Source organism: Mobula hypostoma, chromosome 9 (genome assembly GCF_963921235.1).
Source record: "Mobula hypostoma chromosome 9, sMobHyp1.1, whole genome shotgun sequence".
NCBI lineage: Eukaryota > Metazoa > Chordata > Chondrichthyes > Myliobatiformes > Myliobatidae > Mobula > Mobula hypostoma.
The window spans coordinates 82,922,868-82,940,576 of NC_086105.1; the positions used below are offsets into that span (position 1 = coordinate 82,922,868).

Below are 17,709 nucleotides of genomic sequence, written 5' to 3' on the forward strand. Positions count from 1 at the left end.
GATAGAGTTTGATGTTTATCATTTTGTTGCTTAGGGACAAATACCGTTTTTATGCCTGCATACTGCGAGCAAGATTTGATGAACACCGTGATGAAAAAGACATGGTCAAAGCTACTAAGCTGCTGAAAGCTGGTGAGGAAGAATTCTGGTCGATGCAACATCCTCAGCTCTACATTTTCCCTGATTCCCCAGGGGGAACGTCCTACGAGAGATATGAATGCTATAAGGTGTGAGAAAAAATTCATGTTGTCATTGTGTTATTTAATGTGCCTTGTTTCTAAGCATTTCCCATGTGCATCGTGTTCATTACAGAGGCTGATTATAATCTTGCATATCTCTGAACCTAGGGACAGGGATACATTCCAGTAAAGAGATAGACAGCCGATTCCATTGAATTCCATCCAATTCTAATTCCATTGAACGTTGAAAAGGTTTCAAAGGTACATTTAATGTCAGAGAAATGTATACAATACACATCCTGAAATGCTTTTTCTTCACAACCATCAACGAAAATAGAGGAGTGCCCCAAAAGATGAACGACAGCTAAATGGTAGAACCCCAAAGTAGCCCCCCAGCTCCCATCCCTCCTGCACGTAAGCAGCAGCAAGCACAATCCCCCCTTCCCACCGGCAAAAAAAAGCATTGGCACACATCACCGAGCACTCAAGCGTGAGCAAAACAACAGTAAAGAGTTGAGTTGAGAGTTAAAGGGCAAAAGTTTAGGGGTAACATTAGGGGGAACTTCTTTACTCAAGAGAGTGGTAGCTGTGTGGAATGAGCTTCCAGCAGAAGTGGTTGAGGCAGGTTCGATGTTGTCGTTTAAAGTTAAATTGGATAGCTATATGGACAGGAAAGGAATGGAGGTTTATGGGCTGAGTGCAGGTCGATGGGACTAGGTGAGAGTAAGAGTTCGGCATGGACTAGAAGGGCCGAGATGGCCTGTTTCCGTGCTGTAATTGTTATATGGTTATATGATTATAAAGGCAGATGCAGTACTTCAAAGACTACATTGTTCACCTAGCATTTGACATACCACAGCCTCTCCCTCTCCCTAATAAGGGAGAAAGAGATTTCTCTGTTTCACAGCGAGAGGGGAGACATAACAAACAACACACTGGTTTACGATTTTAAAAGTCCGTTGCATTGCTTTTTTTGAGCTCAGTGCCCAAAGTTCGCTGGTCTCTGGGCACACAGCCAAAGATGTTCCAGCTCCCACGACACACTGGTCCAGTGCACTGACCTTTGATCCACCAGTCTCCAGAGCCCCGAAATCCTGGGCCACCAAAGGCGAGCTGAACTCTTAGGCCAAGCCTTTGGCATGCCGAACAAGGGGCAGTTGTGATACCCCGAGAGCGGATCCTATTCCCACAAAGAACCATGGTGTGTAACTCCAGATCAGGGTCTTCAAAAGAACCCTGAAAGGGAAAAATAAAGATATTAAAGATGGACATAGAGCTGTTCCTGAAAATGTCGCTGTTTAGCACCATTATCACTTCACTCTGCCCTTTGGAAGCATTTATACAAGTGGGGCATAAACACAATTGATTCTTCAGGTCCTGAAGAAGGGTCATTGCCCAAAATGTTGATTATTCATCTCCATGGATGCTATGCACAGTGAGGAATGGATTTGTGTGGTAGGAAGGAAACTGGTGAGGGGCAGAAATATCTGGCTTTGTGTCATCCTCCTTTGGCTGGAAGACCATTAGCGAATAAGAGTGAAACTGGTTGGGTGCTCAAAGGGACAGGGATGTGAATGAAAATTGTATGGAAATGCAAAGGTACACAAGTTGAGGAGGAGGAGAAGATGGCGACGCGACGGCAGCGCGCGCGGCCACTTTGGTGGTGATGTCTGTTATCTGTCAAGTAGGGGACCGTGCACAATCCTGATTTGATGGAGACAGATGTGCGAGTATGGAGGAACATCTGGAAAGCTTCTGAAATGCCCGCTTCGCTGCTGCTGCTACTGTGTGGTAACTGGAATCTCCGGAGCAGAAGCTTTGCATGTTTCAGCGGCCAGGGTGAGGTCAAAGGCGCTTGGCAGAGAATGGCGCTCGGGAGGTTGTATCGGAGAGGCTGGTTGGAAGCTCGAAGTTTTCGGACGGATGGATTCTGTCGGCTGTGGTCAGCTGCTTCCAAGGCATCGGCAAGTTGATGGTGCCTGGAGGTTTGTGGCAGGGAGTTTCTCCCTTTTGCCGCCGCTATCGGGGACTCGGGAGTCGATCGACTTGGGGGCTTTTGAGACTTTATTTACCGTGCCCATGGTTTGTTCTTCATCAAATTATGGTATTTCTTTGCACTGCTGTAACTATATGTTATAATTATGTGGTTCTGTCAGTATTAGTCTTTGGTTTGTCCTGTTTTCTGTGATATCACTCCAGAGAAACATTGTATCATTTCTTAATGCATGCATGCATTTCTAAATGACAATAAGAGGACTGAGTGTTCTCATAATCTAAAAAAAAAAGTTGTGATTGTGAGGCGGGGAGAAGATTTTTTTGAATGTGCACTAAATGAACTGGTGTGTTCCTTGTGGTGAAGTGCTCACACTGTGCAATTGGGCAAGAAGTTCTAGGACATGGCTTCAGCAATCACACAGAAGGAAGTGTGCTGATGATGGCAGTTTTGCACTCTGGTGGCCCCTGTCTCTCAGAAGCTTTGACAAGTTGTCACATTGTGTTTTGAAGATGGTGTGTGGGGAAAGTGGTGGACAGGATGTGCAACAAACACCAGGTTTTATTCTGAATGAGGCTGAGCTTCTCAGATGTCATTGGTATTGTGCATATCCAAGCAAGTAGAGAGTATTTCATAACACCCTTTAAGTCTTCCCAGTTGGATACCAGATTGGCTTGATGATAGGAGACAGAAGGTAACGGTGGAGGGTTTTTCAGACTGTGACCAGCTGTGTGGCACTGGATTGGTGCTGGGTCTACTGTTTGTCATTTATATTAATAATTTGGATGAGAAAATAGGGGTCATGGATAGGCTTAGAGAGGCTGGATAGACTTTATAAAATCCTGAGGGGGTAGTTAGTGGTCACAGTCTTTTTCCCAGCACAGCAGAATCCAAAGGCATAGGTTGAAAATGATGGGGGAAAGATTTAAAAGAAGACCCAAAGGTCAACTTTGTCCACACTGAGGATGGTGCCAGGTGAAGTGGCAGGTGCTGTTACACCACTTAAAAGATATTTAGATAGATACATGGGTAGAAAAGGTTCAAGTGGTACAGCGATATGGAAGTAGCAGCTGACGAGATCTGTGCCAACAGTAATTATCTGCCTGGTCCATTGAATTTAGATCTCTATTAGTTAGAAACTTGGTTCTGTAACTAGTGTAGATTGTCAAGAGGGAATTGCTCATTGATACATTCAGCTGATATGGCAATTCTCAGCTTGCAGGATTGTTACTCATAGAAGCATAGCAAACCTACAGCACAATACTGGCCCTTCGGCCCACAATGCTGTGCCGAACATGTACTTACTTGAGAAATTAACTTTCGTTACCCATAGTTCTCCATTTTTCTAAGCTCCATGTACCTATCCAAGAGTCTCTTAAAAGACCCTATTGTAACCGCCTCCACCACCGTTGCTAGCAGCCCATTCCACGCACTCACCACTCTCTGCACTTATATAAAAAAAACAACTGACTTGTCCTCTGTACCTGCTTCCAAGCACCTTAAAACTGTGCCCTCTCGTGTTAGCCATTTCATCCCTGGGGAAAAAAGCCTCTGACTATCCTCATGATCAGTGCCTCTCATCATCTTATACACCTCTATCAGGCCACCTCTCATCCTCTGTCGCTGCAAGGAGAAAAGGCCAAGTTCACTCAACCTACTCTCATAAGGCATGTTCCTTAATCCAGGCAACATCCTTGTAAATCTCCTCTGCACCCCTTTCTATGGTTTCCACATCCTTCCAGTAGTGAGGTGTCCAGAACTGAGCACAGTACTCCAAGTGGGGTCTGACCAATGCCTTGCTGAATATTCAGATATAGCTGAGTATGGAAATAGACTACTCATCAACGGAGGAGCTGACAACTCTACTGTTATCAATGATCATCCCAATGTTACAGTGCTGGGATGTGATGAATATCGTTGAAGCAGCTGGACTTGTTGGATTTACGATACGCTCATGGAGCAGTGGCTTGGGACATCCCAAATAGGTTACTATCTCCAGCCTATAGGTTGTTTTCCCCACTTGATTTCTTTTTTCCTACACCGAGCTGAATGTTGCCTTGATGATGTCTCTCTACAGCTTTGATATAGGCCTGTGAGTGATAATTGGACAGATTAGATATATTTTGTTTCCAGAAACACTGAGTAATTTTCCACATGTTGGAGAGTGTTGTAGTTATATCAGAACAGTTGGCAGAAGTTTTAGCTGATTTTGGATCAAAGTCTTCATGTTGCTTTATCAAATAAAGAAGCAACCAAATGGTGTTGCATAGTCAAAAGAGCTAGTTTGAAATGAATGATAACTGCAGTTGTCTCTTGCCCGACTCATCCATTATTGTCTGTAAGAATCTTTGAACCTACCTGCCTACCAGCTCTTTAATTGTCTACCAGTATTCACAGTTGGATGTAAAAGAGCTGCAGAGCTTTGATTGTGCATATTAAGACCATAAGACTTCGCACTAGAACTAGGTCATGGACCTGCTCCACCATTTCATCATGGCTGATCCATTTCCCTCTCAACCCCATTCTCTTGTTTCCTCCCCATAACCTTTCATGCCCTGACCAATCAAGAACCTATCAACCTCTGCCTTAAATGTACCTAGTGATATGGCCTCCACAGCTGCTGGTTGCAACAAATTCCACAGATTCACCACCCGCTGGCCAAAGAAATTCCTCCTAATGTCTGTTCTAAAAGGTCACCCCTCTATGTACTCCGTCTGCCACTTCTCAGCCCAGTTTTGCATCCTATCCATGTCCTGCTGCCATTTCTAACAGCCCTCCACACTATCCACAACACCCCCAACTTTTGTACCGTTAGCAAATTTACTAACCCATCCCTCTACTTTCTCATTCAGGTCATTTATAAAAATCGCAAAGAGACGAGGTTCCAGATCAGATCCCTGAGTCACACCACTGGTCACCAACCCCCATGCAGAATATTATCTGTCTACAACCACTCTTTGCCTTCTGTGGGCCAGCCAATTCTGGATCCACAAAGCAAGGTCCACTTGGATTCTATGCCTCCTTACTTTCTCAATAAACCTTGTATGGGGTGCCTTATCAAATGCCTTGCTGAAATCCATACACAGTACATCTACTGCTCTACCATCATCAATGTATTCAGCCACATCCTCAGAAAATTCAATCAGGCTCGTAAGCCACGACCTGCCTTTGACAAAGCCATACTGACTATTCCTAATCATATTATGCTTCTCCAAATGTTCATAAATCCTGCCTCTCAGGATCTTCTCCATCAGTTTACCAACCACTGAAGTAAGACTCATTGGTCTATAATTTGCTAGCTATTTCTACTTCCTTTCTTGAATAAGGAAACAACATCTGCAACCCTCCAATCCTCTGGAACCTCTCCCGTCCCCATTGATGATGCAAAGATCATTGCCAGAGCTTCAGCAATCTCCTCCCTCGCCTCCCACAGTAGCCTGGGGTACATCTCATCTGGTCCCGGAGACTTAACCGACTTGATGCTTCTTGCATAAAAATAGACACATTTCAAACCATTGGTCTGAGTTCGTCCCTTCTCTATCATCTGCCTATCCTCCCTCTTGCACTGTCTGTAAGCTTTCTTTATTTGTGAGCCAACCGCTACTTCCTCTGTCTCTTCAGTTCGGTTCCCCCCCTCCCCCCAGCGTTTCTAGTTTAAACTCTCCCCAATAGCCTTAGCAAACCTCCCTGCCAGGATATTGGTCCCCCTCGGATTCAAGTGTAACCTGTCCTTTTTGTACAGGTCACTCCTGCCCCAAAAGACATCCCAATGATCTAGAAATCTGAATCACTGCCCCCTGCTCCAATCCCTCAGCCACGCATATATCTTCCACCTTACTCTATTCCTATACTCACTGTCATATAGCACAGGCAGTAATCCCGAGGTGATTACTTTTGTGGTCCTGCTTCTCAACTTCCTTCCTAACTCCTTGTAGTCTACTTTCAGGACCTCCTCCCTTTTCCTGCCTATGTCGTTGGTTCCAATACTTCCATGACTTCTGGCTGTGCACCTTCCCACTTCAGGAGATCGTGGACGTGATCAGAAACATCCTGGACCCTGGCACCTGGGAGGCAAACTACCATCTGTGTTTCTTTTCTGCATCCACAGAATTGCCTGTTGGATTTCCTAACTATAGAGTCCCCTATCACTGCTGCCTTCTTCCTTTCTCTACCCTTCTGAGCCACAGGACCAGACTCTGTGCCAGAGTTGCTTCCCCCAGGTAGGCTGTCCACCCCCACGCCCCCAAAACACTACTCAAACAGCAGTACTTATTGTTAAGGGGGACAGCCACAGGGTTACTCTATAGTATCTGACTCTTGCTCATCCCTCTCTTGACTGTTACCCACTTATCTGTCTCCCAAGTCCCCGGTATGACTACTTGCCTATAACTCCTCTCTTTCCCTGATCAGATGAAGGTCTTCAAGCTGCATCTCCAGTTCCCTAACCCAGTCCCTAAGGAGCTACAGCTCGATGCACCTGGCGCAGATGTGGTCATCCAGGAGGCTGGAAGTCTCGCGGACTTCCCATCTCTGACACCCAGTACAGAACACCGGCCTCTCAGACATGCTTCCTGTTTCTAGTCCTCACAGGTAACTTACCTCGCCTCGACCTGTTATCACCAAAGCCTTACCACTCTGCCTCAGATCACTACTTTGATGTCTGCTTCGCTAGGCAGTGGCTCCCCCTTATGTCTGAATCTTCCCTGCTATCTAACTCACAATTGGTGCTCTGGTTCTAGCCGCTGATAGGCCACGTACAATGGACAAACACTCTCAAAGCTCTCTTTTTAAATAACTGCCGCTGGTCTGCGAGAAATCCCACTTGGTTGACACTATGCACAATTCTGAAACTGTCCTCTGGTCTTGGACTCTCCCACTGTAGGAACATCCGCTCTACATCCACTCTATCAAGGCCTTTCAGCATTTGATAGGTTTCATTGAGGTCACCCCTTATTCTTCTGGATTTTAGTGAATACAGGCCCATAACCATTAAATGCTCTTCATATGACAAGCCATTCAAACTTGGAATAATTTTCGTGAACCTCCTTTGAAACCTCTACAGTTTCAGCACGTTTTCTAAGATGAAGGGCCCAAAACTGTTCACAATACTCTAAATGAGGCATCACCAGTGCTTCATATAGTTTCAACATTACATTCTTGCATCCTCTTGAATGAATACTAACATTGTATTTGCTTTCCTCACCACAGACTCAACCTGCAAATTAACCCTTGGGGTGTCCTGCCCACGCACTCCCAAATCCCTTTGTGCCTCAGTTTTTTTGTATTTTCTCTCCATTTAGAAGAGTTATCCCATTCATTGCTTCTACCAAAGTACATGACCGTACACTTCCTGACACTGTATTCCATTTGCCCACTCACCTAATCTAAGTCCTTCTGTAGCCTCTCTACTTCCTCAAAACTACCTGCCCATCCACTTGTCTTTTTATTGCCTGCAAATTTTGGAAGAAGCCATCAATTCCATCATCCAAATTATTAACATATATAACATAAAAACCAATTTTTTATGAAATTCATAGAAACCAAAAACCAATAAAAAAAACCAATTTCCCCCAGGGTCAATAAAGTATGACTATGACTGAAAAGAATCGGTCACAACACAGACCCCTGTGGAACACCTAGTCACCAGCAGTCAGTTAAAAAAGTCTCAGTTTGTTCGCACTCTTTGCCTCCTGCCACTCAGCCACTGCTTTATTTATGCTAATATCTTTTCTAATACCATGGGCTCATAGCTTGTTAAGCAGCCTTGTTAAAGGCCTTCTGAAAATCCAAATACACATCATTAACTGATTCGTTGCCTATCCTGCTTATTATTTCTTCAAAGAATTCCAACAAGTATGAGAGCATGTAGCTACTTTAATTCCTGTTTCTGCCTCGAGGCCATCAACTGGATATCATGTAGGCCAGAGTCCTATTTCAATTACTTGCTCATCCATTTTACGGGTAACATCATAATTCTCTATTGATTTGAGTTTATTTAATATTTTCTTCTATTTTTTGATAGACACCGGAATTCTATCTAGATTATTGGCATCCATCTGAGAAGGCTATATACCCGGATTACTTTGCCAAACGAGAACAATGGAAGCAGCTGCGTCTCATGAGTTGGGATAAAGAGGTGGGTGTAATGTTTGATATGTTGCATTTATCACAGAGGTTACGGCATGAAAAGAAACTCATTCAGCCCATCAAGTCTGCACTGTATGTAAGACTAGTTAAGCTTACCATACTAGGGTTTAACCTAGTTTGGCAGAGGGATGAGAACCAGGTCAGAAAGTGAAGGGATGGAGAGAAAGTAAATGTCAGGTTGTTAAGGGGTTCGCTGATTTGGTAAGTGTAACAAAAGACACTAACTGCAAGTAAGGATGCTATCTATTTATTTACAAGACAGACAGTGAAACACTCAAACAAACATCTAAGACAAACAAGTACTTATTTAAGCCCCCTAAGTTACAAGACCACAACACTAAACATTCAATGACCCTTCAAGCTAAACTCAGTTACAGATTCTTATCTAAACCAAGCGGCCGACGTGGCAGGACAGAGTACACAAAACGTACAGAAGTAGAGTGTGCGCACAGGCTTTCTGCACTACACTGTTTGCCATTTTCATGGCACCCTTGTTGACTTGGTCCATGGTGACCCGACAAGAGATGGTTACCATATGCTAGATTTAAACCCCACCGGTGCTGTGACATCATCAGCTAAATGGAAGCCAGTGGGAGGGGCTGCAATGCTCCTTACATGGGCCAATCCCGCCTTCCACCGTGGAGAGGCATTCAATAAGCAGGTAGGTTAAGACACTTACTCCAACACAGGACCAGAAAAGTAGGCAGGAGCAAAGTAGTAGATATGATAGGGCAGATAAGTTTAATGCTGGGAGTATTATGGGTAAAGGGAATGAGCTTAGAGCATGCATCAGTACATCGAAAAATTATATTGTTGTGAATACAGAGACATGGTTGAGAGAGGGACAGGAATGGGTGCTTAATGTCCCAGGGTTTCAGTGTTTCAGAAAAGATGGGGAGGTTAAAAGGTGGAGGAGAGTTAGACTGCTATTTAGGAACAATATTACAGCTGCACTCTGAGGGATATGATGGAGGTTTATCCACTGAGTCTATATGAGTAGAACTCAAAAATAGGAAGGGTGCAGTCACTCTGATGGAATTGTACTACAGTCCCCTGAGTCACCACTAGGACATTGAAGAACAGATATGCAGGCAAATTAAGGAAAGCAAATAAAGCAAATTAACAATTTCATTACTTCAAGTTATCTTGAATGTTATAACGAAAATGAAGATTTGGAGGATGCAATTGTCAGAAGCTTTGTATGAAGGCAGTCCATCATCTGCATTGGTGTCTGCGTTGATTTTCTTGATTTACAGTCAATGAAAAGAATACGGCAGCATACACTGGATGAATTCCTCTGATAACTGTTAGGAACTAATTAGTTTTACCACAGTGTATTGGTAGTGTTCTAATTTGTTTTATATTTTAGTTGTCTTTTTCACTATTTCCATGAAACTTCGGCTAACTGGGGCAGCCACTTAATTGGGCCAAAATGTACTGGTTCTGATGTGTTCTAGTTAACTGGAATCCGCTGTATTCAGTTCCCTTTTGAATGTGAAGTTCCTGTAATGACACCATGAAATATTGGTTACCTGATTCTAATTTGTTCTCCAAGTAATTTATTTGAATGTCCTATTACCAGCTCTTAAAAAAACACTAATGTGTACTTGGTACATAACTGTTGCATTCAGTGGGCATTATAGCAAATTTATAGAATTTCAGTGACTGAAAGGGCTTTCACTTGATGTGCTTTGATTATCCTTGATTTAGAGTGGTGAGGTGACTCCTTTTTGGATCAATACAAATTGTAGGTTTTATTCACACTGATCATTGAGCAGATAATGCTAATCAGGTACATACATGTCACATATAACCCTGAGGTTCTTTTTCTGTGGGCATACTTGGCAAAACTGTAGAACGGTAACTAAACAGGATCTGAAAACTGTAAACATAAGGAACTGTAAACAAAACAAACTAAATGCAGATAATAAATAGCAATAAATAACAAAATAAAAGAGTTCTTAAATGAGTTTTATTATCCCATTTGTTCAAGAGCCTGATGGTTGAGGGGTAGTAACTGTTCTTGAACCTGGTGGTGCAAGTCCTGAGGCTCCTGTACCTTCTACCTGATGGCAGCAGTGAGAAGAGGGCATTGACTGGGTGCTGAGGATCTCTGATGATGGATTTTCTATGGCAACATTTCATTCAGATGTGCTCAGTGGCTGGGAAGATTATACTGGGTCAAACCCCCTACCTTTTGTAGGATTTTCTGCTCAAAAGCTTTGGTGTTCCCATACCAGGCAGTAATGCAGCCAGTTAGCACTCTTTCCATCTTGAAGTTCCCTCCAAGGTGTGCACATGTGCACAAAGGAATTTAAACTGCACATCAAAGGTTGTCACCCTCTACCTCATTGGCATGTTAAGTATATTTCACAGTTATACACAATCACATTTCCTTTTCCGGTTTCTGATGCAAACGGTGATGATTTGTCTCCAGATTTTCGAACTGGCTTATTTATATTGTTTTTATTGAAGAAATTATTCAGTCACTATGTCGAATACAAAGAAACAAAGAGCACGGAAGAACTGCGACTTCGTTTAAAGTGGAATGGCTTAATGAAACAGTAGAAGCTGCTACACCAAAAGCTCATGAGGTCAAGAACGTGCAGCTACAAGAAATATTTATGTACAAAATAGAAGCTAGTGTTACCTGTGTGTATTGTCATGATGCAAAAGTTGCTGGAGAATTTGCAAGTGGGAAGAAGTGGAGTGATGATTGGAAACTTGACTTTGTATTAAATTAAGTGTGCAAATTGTTGTCACTGGGCACAAAATTGCACAGCCCAAATTTTTGCTTACACTGGACATTACAAATTAGAGGGAACATTGATGCTGATCTAATTTTTCATAAAACTCTGTCTGCCTCTCCATCTAAAATTCGTATCTTGTAAGCTGCTTGGCTGATCTTTGTCCTAAATACAGAGTTCCACAGTCACTCAATGAATCTTTGAAGGAGTTTTACTTCATGTCAATTAACAAGAGTTTTGTTTGCTCTTTGGGGGGGTGCGCGGGAAGAGGATAAACACTTTAGACCATAAGGTATAGGAGCAGGAGTAGGCTATTTGGTCCATCGTGTCTGCTCCGCCATTCAGTCATGGGCTGATCCAATTCTTCCACTCCCTTGCCTTCTCCCCATACCCTCTGATGCCCTGGCTAATCAAGAACCTACCTATCTCTGCTTTAAATACACCCAGTGACTTGGCCTCCACAGCCACTCGTGGCAACAAATTCCACAGATTTACCACCCTCTGACTAAAGTAATTTCTCCTCATCTCTGTTCTAAGTGGACCTCATTCAATCCTGAAGTCATGCCCTCTTGCGCCAGACTCCCCTACCATGGGAAATAACTTTGCTATATCTAATCTGTTCAGGCCTTCTAACATTTGGAATGTGTCTATGAGATCCCCCCTCATTCTCCTGAACTCCAAGGAATACAGCCCAAGAGCTGCCAGACGTTCCTCATATGGTAACCCTTTCATTCCTGGCCAGATGTTCCTCATACGGTAACCCTTTCATTCCTGGAATCATTCTCATGAATCTTCTCTGAATCCTCTCCAATATTAGTATATCCTTTCTAAAACAAGGAGCCCAAAACTGCACACAATCTCACGAGTGCCATATAGAGCCTCAGCATCACAACCCTGCTCTTATATTCTATACCTCTTGAAATGAATGTCAACATTGCATTTGCCTTCTTCACCACCGACTCAACCTGGAGGTTAACCTTTAGGGTATAGAAACATAGAAAACCTATAGCACAATACAGTGCCTTCGACCCACAGTGCTGTGCTGAACACGTACTTACTTTAGAAATTACCTAGGGTTACCCATAGTCTTCTATTTTTCTAAGCTCCATGTACCTATCCAGGACTCTCTTAAAAGACCCTATCGTATCCGCTTCCACCACTGTCACTGGCAGCCCATTCCATGCACTCACCACTCTGCATTTTTTAAAAAAACTTACCCCTGACATCTCCTCTGTACCTACTAACAAGCACTGTAAAACTGTGCTCTCTCGTGTTAGCCATTTCAGCCTTGGGAAAAAGCCTCTGACTATCCATATGATCAATGTCTCTTATACACCTCTATCAGGTCACCTTTCATCCCCCACCGCTCCAAGGAGAAAAGGCCGAGTTCACTCAACCTGTTCTCATAAGGCATGCTCCCCAATCGAGGCAACATCCTTGTAAATCTCCTCTGCACCTTTTTCTATAGTTTCTGCATCTTTCATAGAGTCAGGTGACCAGAACTGAGCACAGTACACCAAGTGGGGTCTGACCAGGGTCCTATATAGCTGTAACATTACCCCTCAGCTCTTAAACTCAGTCCCACTGTTGATGAAGGCCAATGCACTGATTGCCTTCTTAACCACAGATTCAACCTGTGCAGCAGCTTTGAGTGCCCTATGGACTCAGACCCCAAGATCCCTCTGATTCTCCACACTGCCAAGAGTCTTGCCATTAATATGATTCTGCCATCATATTTGACCAACCAAAATGAATCACCTCACATTTATCTGGGTTGAACTCCGTCTGCCACTTCTCAGCCCAGTTTTGCATCCTATCGATGTCCTGCTATAACCTCTGACGGCCCTCCACGCTATCCACAACACCCCCAACCTTTGTGTCATTAGCAAATTTACTAACCCATCCCTCCACTTTTCATCCAGGTCATTTATAAAAATGACGAAGAGAGGGGGTCCCAGTACAGATCCCTGAAGCACACCACTGGTCACTGATCTCCATGTATGACCCGTCTACAACCACTCTTTGCCTTCTGTGGGCAAGCCAATCTGGATCTACAAAGCAAGTCCCAAGTCCTTTGCATCTCTGCATTTTGAATTCTCTCCCCATCTAAATAATAGTCTGTCTGTTTATTTCTTCCACCAAAGTGCATGACCATAAACTTTCCAACATTGTATTTCATTTGCCACTTCTTTGCCCATTCCCCTAAACTATCTAAGTCTCTCTGCAGGCTCCCTGTTTCCTCAACACTACCCACTCCTCCACTTATCTTTGTATCATCAGCAAATTTATCCACAGGCCCATTAATCCCATAGTCTAAATCATTGGCATACATTTTAAAAAGCAGCAGTCCCAACACTGACCCCTGTGGAACTCCACTGGTATCCAGCAGCCAGCCAGAATAGGATCTCTTTATTCCCACTCTCTGTTTTCTGCTGATCAGCCAGTGCTCCACTATTACTAGTAACTTCCCTATAATTCCATGGGCCCTTATCTTGCTAAGCAGCCTCATATGTGGCACCTTGTCAAAGGCCTTCTGAAAATCCAAGTGCATCATACCTGCTGCATCTTCTTTGTCTACCCTGCATAATATTCTCAAAATATTGCAGTAGGTTGGTTAGGCAGGATTTTCCTTTCATCTCGTGTGCCTCCATAATCTCGTCCCTAACGATCAATCCCAACAATTTTCCAACCACTGATGTCAGGCTAACAGGTCAATAGTTTCCTTTCTACTGCCTCCCACCCTTCTTAAATAGTGGGGTAACGTTTTCAATTTTCCAGTCATCCGGTACAATGCCGATACATCTGGAGATTTTGTTTTTGATTGTGAAACATCGTTAACATTTCGTAATTGTTTCCATTGGATGAATAGGAAGGAACCTCTGAAATAAGCCACCTGAAAGAAAAATTTAAGCTTTTTTTTCGGGTTTCTGGCAGCAATGATGATTGGATAATTGGAGGTTTCACCTTATGGTTTGCTGTTGATTTTCTGCATCTTATTGGGAGGAGTTATTTGCTTCTGATTTCTTTTACCACCCACAGGAACTTTCAGAAAATGAGGGATTACTGTATCTCCCACTAAATGTACTTTTGTGTAATAAAGGTATTTTGTGTAAATTGTGTAACAAAGGGAACAACTGTGAAAAAATCCTTGAATTTGTGTGTTTTTATTGGAATAAAATATGCTCATTTGACACAGGCACCTGAAATGAAACAGGAGAAAGAAGGTAGATTTAAATACAATTTCTAGTGATTAGGAAATCTAGTTGTAAGATTAGTAACAGCAAAATCAAATAACCTTCAAAAGGAAGTCTTTTGTTATCTCACAAGTATGAAAATATTTTGGAACAGTGACTTCTCTGTAATATAATATAAGCAATGCATGTCACTTCGTAACAAAAAGCATTTTTGGCTGTATATTGTTTGAGTAACTATCGACCACATGGAATTGGATAGTTAGGAAGAATGGATGGAGGATAGAGGATAATATATACTAATTATCAACTGATATTATTACTTTGATCAGAGGCACGTTTACTGCTGAGTGATCCATTAGTATACACATGTCTTATAGGATTGTTGGATGCAGTGGAATTATCTTCCCTTCGATGTCTTTATTGTGGAGTTATTTGGGTGGTGGGGGAGAGAATATCTGCTTCTTCCCTCTACCCATTGAAACATTGATCAAGCTATATGTTTTTATCCAAGGCTTGTTTTGTATTACTGTGTTGCATGTCTTGCCAGTGATATTCATAAACATAATGCATGAACTCTGTGTGGAGAGCAAAGACAGGTGTGTCAGTTGGAATTGTGAAGTTCTCAGTGCATATCAGAGGGATTGAAGTGAAGTGTAACACCTTATTTCCTTCCATACTGCAGATAAAGCAGCTGCAAGATGAAGTGGCTGACAGTCCCAAGAGTGAGCTTCTGCCTCCAGCTCGTAAAGAAGGTGACTTGCCTCCACTCTGGTGGAACATTGTCACAAGACCCCGTGAACGGCCAACATAGATGCAGATCAACTGAAGTGGATAGTGTTGTCAACAGTAGAGCATTTGACAGTTCACATTTGTTTTAAAACAAGCTCAATGAAATTAATAAATATCTAAAATTAATTTGTGTGTATTTATGCTGCTGTAAAGCAAACTAAAAGGTTTATATTTGTTTCCTTCCTTTCTATTCTAAATCAGGGATGTTGTTGTCTGCTTTAAACTGTAAACCACCCCACTCGTCTAAGTTCCACTAACCAATAGGACTATATCTTCATTGGAGAGGTTGGTAAAGGGAAGAATAGCTGGCTCCTCTGTGAAGTATACTGCTGGATGGAACAAATAAGACAGCTAGTAAAGGAAAGTGAGTGCTGTTTGATGTGGCCCTGCCGAAAACATAGGCCCACAGGCCTGGTTTCTTTCTAACAACTGCAGCAAGGTATCATCTGACTTACTCTATAGTTAGTCGGTCAGGCAATTCTGTGGACGCAGGAAAGAAACACGTATGGTAATTTGCCTCCCATGTCCCAGGGTCCGGGCTGTTTCTGATCGTGTCCATGATATCCTGAAGTGGGAAGGTGAACAGCCAGAGGTACATAATGGTAGCAACGACAAAGGTAGGAAAAGGGAGGTGGTCTTGAAAACAGACTACAGGGAGTTAGGAAGGAAATTGAGAAGCAGGACCTCGAAGGTAGTAATCTTGGGAATATTGCCTGTACCACGTGACAATGAGCTTAGAGCATGGATCAGTGCTAGGAGCGTGGATCAGTACTATGATATTGTGGCCATTACAGAGAATTGGATGGCTCGGGCAAGAATGGCTTCTTCGAGTACCAGGCTTTAGATGTTTTAGAAGGGACAGGGAGGGAGGCAAAAGAGGTGGGGCGTGGCACTGCTAATCTGAGATAGTGTCACGGCTGCAGAAAAGGAGATCCTGGAGGGATTGACTGAGTCTCTGTGGGTGGAAGTTAGGTACAGGAAGGGGTCAATAACTCCACTGGTTTTTTTAATAGACCACCCAATAGTAACAGGAGCAGATAGGGAGACTGGTTCTGGAAAGATGCAATAATAATAGGGTTGTCGTGGGAGATTTTAATTTCCCCAATGTTGATTGGCATCTCCCTGGAGCAAGAGTTTTAGATGGGATGGAGTTTGTTAGGTGTGATCAGTAAGGTTTCCTGACACAATATGTTGATAAGCCTACAAGAGTAAGGCTGTACTTGATCTGGTATTGGGAAGTGAACCTGGTCAGGTGTCAGGTCTCTCAGTGGGAGAGTATTTTAGAGATGGTGATCACAATTGTATCTCCTTTACCAACCATAGCATTGGAGAGGGACAGGAACAGACAAGTTAGGAAAGCGTTTAATTGGAGTAAGGGGAAATATGAAGCTATCGGGCAGAAACTTGCAAGCATAAATTGGGAATGGATATTCTCGGAACTGTACGGCAGAAATGTGGCAAATGTTCGGGGATATTTGTATAGTGCTCTAATGGTAGGGTACAGGAACCATGGTGTACAAAGGCTGTTGAAAATCTGGTCAAGAAAAGAAACACTTATGAAAGGTACAAAGAACTAGGTAATGATAGAGATCTAGAAAAATATAAGGCTAGCAGGCAGGAGCTTAAGAATGAAATTAGGAGAGCCAGAAGGGGACATGAGAAGGCCTTGGTGAGCAGGATTAAGGGAAACCCCAAGGCACTCTACAAGTATGTGAAGAGCAAGAGGTTAAGGCATGAGAGAATAGGACCAATCAAGTGTGACAGTGGAAAAGTGTGTATGGAACCAGAGGAGAGAGCTGAGGTACCTAATGAATACTTTGCTTCAGTATTCACTATGGAAAAGGATCTTGACGATTGCAGGGATGACTTATGCGGGCTGAAAAGTTTGAGTATTTAGACATTAAGAGAATGTGCATCATTAATGGGGACAGGAGAGGTCCCAGAGGATTGGATGGTTGCAGATGTTCCCTTACTCAAGAAGGGGAGGAGAGATCATCATCAGGTGCCGTGCCCAGTTTGAGCTTAGAGTGTCATGGCCCACACACTCCTGTTTTGGGTCAAGTGGATCAATTCATTGGTATTCATTTCCAGTTCTCTGGCTGCTGTCTCTATCATCATTTGTCTTTGTTTTCCTCTAGCTTTCTTCCCTTCAATCTTTCCCATAATTACCATGCATTCTAACTCCTCTTTCCTAATCACATGTCCAATGAAGTTACATTGCCTTTTCATGATCTCATACATTATTTCTCTTTTTGTGTTTGTTCATGACATACTGGTTAGATGTATGTTTCATCCATGATATTCTTTGCATCCTCCTCAAAAACCATATCTCTGCTGCTTCAGTCCGTTTCTTCATGTTACTAGATATTGTCCAACATTCTGAGCCATATAACATAACTGGATAAAAGTAACATTTCAGTGCTCTGAGGCTGGTTGTCATGCCTAGTTTAGTATTGGTCAGTATACTTTTCATTCGGTAAAGGTGTCTTTTGGCATCCCCATTCTTCTTTTGATGTCTATGTCGCACTTGCCATCTGATGTCACCCAGCTTCCTAAGTAGCAAAAGTTCTGTACTGTACTTGTTTTATGTCTTTCCAGTTTATTCTCAGCCTGCAGATAGGATTCTCCTTCTTTTTGGATATCACCATACATTCTGCCTT

At 42.9% G+C, this 17,709-nt stretch overlaps 1 protein-coding gene across 1 annotated transcript in view; it reads left to right on the top strand.

Annotated features, from left to right (window-relative positions):
• Positions 1 to 15,175, top strand: part of ndufb9 (NADH:ubiquinone oxidoreductase subunit B9) — a 53,010-nt gene extending 37,835 nt beyond the window's left edge. Inside the window, exons 2-4 of the mRNA XM_063058535.1 lie at positions 35 to 227; positions 8,195 to 8,308; positions 14,943 to 15,175. Coding sequence (XP_062914605.1) covers positions 35 to 227; positions 8,195 to 8,308; positions 14,943 to 15,071 — 436 coding nt within the window. The 3' untranslated portion in view covers positions 15,072 to 15,175. The remainder of the gene's footprint in view (positions 1 to 34; positions 228 to 8,194; positions 8,309 to 14,942) is intronic.
• The last annotated feature ends 2,534 nt before the right edge of the window (positions 15,176 to 17,709 follow it).